Source organism: Triticum dicoccoides, chromosome 7A, assembly GCF_002162155.2.
Source record: "Triticum dicoccoides isolate Atlit2015 ecotype Zavitan chromosome 7A, WEW_v2.0, whole genome shotgun sequence".
Classification (NCBI taxonomy): Eukaryota; Viridiplantae; Streptophyta; class Magnoliopsida; order Poales; family Poaceae; genus Triticum; species Triticum dicoccoides.
This window is the reverse complement of record NC_041392.1, coordinates 731,988,105-731,990,104: the sequence shown is the minus strand read 5'-3', so window position 1 is coordinate 731,990,104 and position 2,000 is coordinate 731,988,105. Positions and strand designations below refer to the sequence as shown.

Here is a 2,000-nt window from a genome sequence, read left to right as displayed (position 1 = left end):
TAGGAGAGTGCCCAGTTTTAATAAACAGCCCACGGTTTTTGCAAAAACCAGGGGTGGCTTCTCTTCTCAACCAGAAACTGAAATTGTAAAATCTTTTGTCTCTATGTGAAACTACGCAAATGTTTCTTAGCAAAGCTTACAGTCTCCACACCGGCGACACTAATATGAATGAACTAGACAAACCGATACTACTCACCACGCGTACGGCCCACCTACTCACGGCTAGTACTCTCCACGCCTAGTGCAGCAGTCCCACGGTAGAGTGTGTTGTCGTCTTCGTCTACATACACAAATACAGAAACGGCAGCCACAACACACAACCCAGAACCAACAACATGATGACCGGATCGAGCTCCCGAGTGTTCATCATGCCCGGCGCCGGCCATGTCCACTACCTCGTCGCGGGAGGCTCCGGAGGAGGCGACGACCCCAGGTACCCCTGGACCTTCAAGTCCCTGCACGAGGTGGACGCCGTCGTCCCTGCCATCGCCCGTGGAGCACCGGTAGGGCCTGACGGGTGCCCCATCTGCTTCCGCACATTCGCCAGTGCCAAGGCCGTCCATGGCCACATGCGCAGCCACACGGACCGCACCTGGCGCGGCATGGAGCCGCCCCGGCCGCCGCCCCTGGGCGAGATCCGTTACCCGTACGTGTGCCACCGCTGTAAGATGCCGTTCCAGACGCGGCAGGCGCTCGGCGGCCACCACGCCAGCCACAATGATAAGAAAGGCTGCTCCTGGCTCGAAAGAGAGGAGCTCGCCGCCGCCGAAGAAGCTCGGAAGCCCGTCGTGTTCGACGTTGATCTGAACCTTCCGGCTCCGGAGGCAGAGGAACATGAGGAGGAGTAGTAGGAGAGATGAACAGATCGATCGAGAAGCTTGCTAGTGTTCTCAGTTGACAGTTGTTCGAGCTGTGCTTGCGTGTGCTATATTTGGTGTTTAACTTCTATATATTTTATTCTGCCTTCTCTCTTTGACTTTGTGTTTCCAGACTTGGTGTGCAAATAGCTCTCGGTCGATCGATCCCCGCTCAATAGATAAATAAATGAAGACTGCAATCTGCAATTAAGCTGGTTTGCTATATATGTGTGTCAGTTTGTGTTTGATACTTTGATGCATCTAGAACTAATTCTTCAGGTTATTTCATGTGATTCTTAGTTTCTTGAGCTGATTTATTTGGTGCTGTTTTATTTGACATTAGCCGATCTAAAATTAGATCTATAGGTCATTTGACATTAGCCGATCAATTAGTACCATGTGTCCAGCTTTAGCAATTTTATATCGTGACTTCCAATTATTTAATGAGTTGCATTAATACACAGCTAGCTCAATATTGCAAGCATCTACTCTCTGATTTCTCAACAATTTGAAAGAGAATAACATGAGATTGTTTCTCCAGGTGTTGTGCACATTTCATATAGATAGGGAAGGAGGAAAAGTGTCATAATGTATATGCATCAGATGAATGGATGATAAAAAGGTCGATCTAGTTCTAGTACTATACACGCATTAATTGTACTGTGATTTCCAAATCTTATCTTCACTGGCCGAAACCAAAAGTGGATTTGCAAATAAGAATAGAAATAGTTTGTGTATTTATGTCTTCTAGGGAAACGTGAAGTGTGTCGCATGTTTACATACCATTTCCCAAGTTAATGATGGTATTCACAATGTATATATTGGAGATATCTTGGCATCATTGGAGTAATTAAAGCGCTCTTTTTCGACTCTAGATACGCAATGAGAGTTTCCTTGTTTCGATATAGGAAATCAGAAGAACAATGGGGCCAAGAAATATTTCTGAAACAATAAGATCCAAATATTCATGAAACAGAACAATGTATGTCGAATACAACATTATTCAAAACCAACATCGTTCCATTTTCAGCTGCATGGATATACATTTCTAATGCTAGTGCACTGCACAAATTGGACACAAAAACAACTGTCCGAATCCGACTCGGATTCGGATGTCTAATTCGACCATCAGAGATTCCCACA

At 45.7% G+C, this 2,000-nt stretch overlaps 1 protein-coding gene across 1 annotated transcript; it reads left to right on the top strand.

Moving 5' to 3' along the window:
* Nucleotides 1–368: 368 nt before the first annotated feature.
* Nucleotides 369–848, top strand: LOC119334091. Its single transcript, XM_037606747.1, has one exon. It carries the CDS (start codon nucleotides 369–371, stop codon nucleotides 846–848), a length of 480 nt encoding a protein of 159 aa, XP_037462644.1.
* The last annotated feature ends 1,152 nt before the right edge of the window (nucleotides 849–2,000 follow it).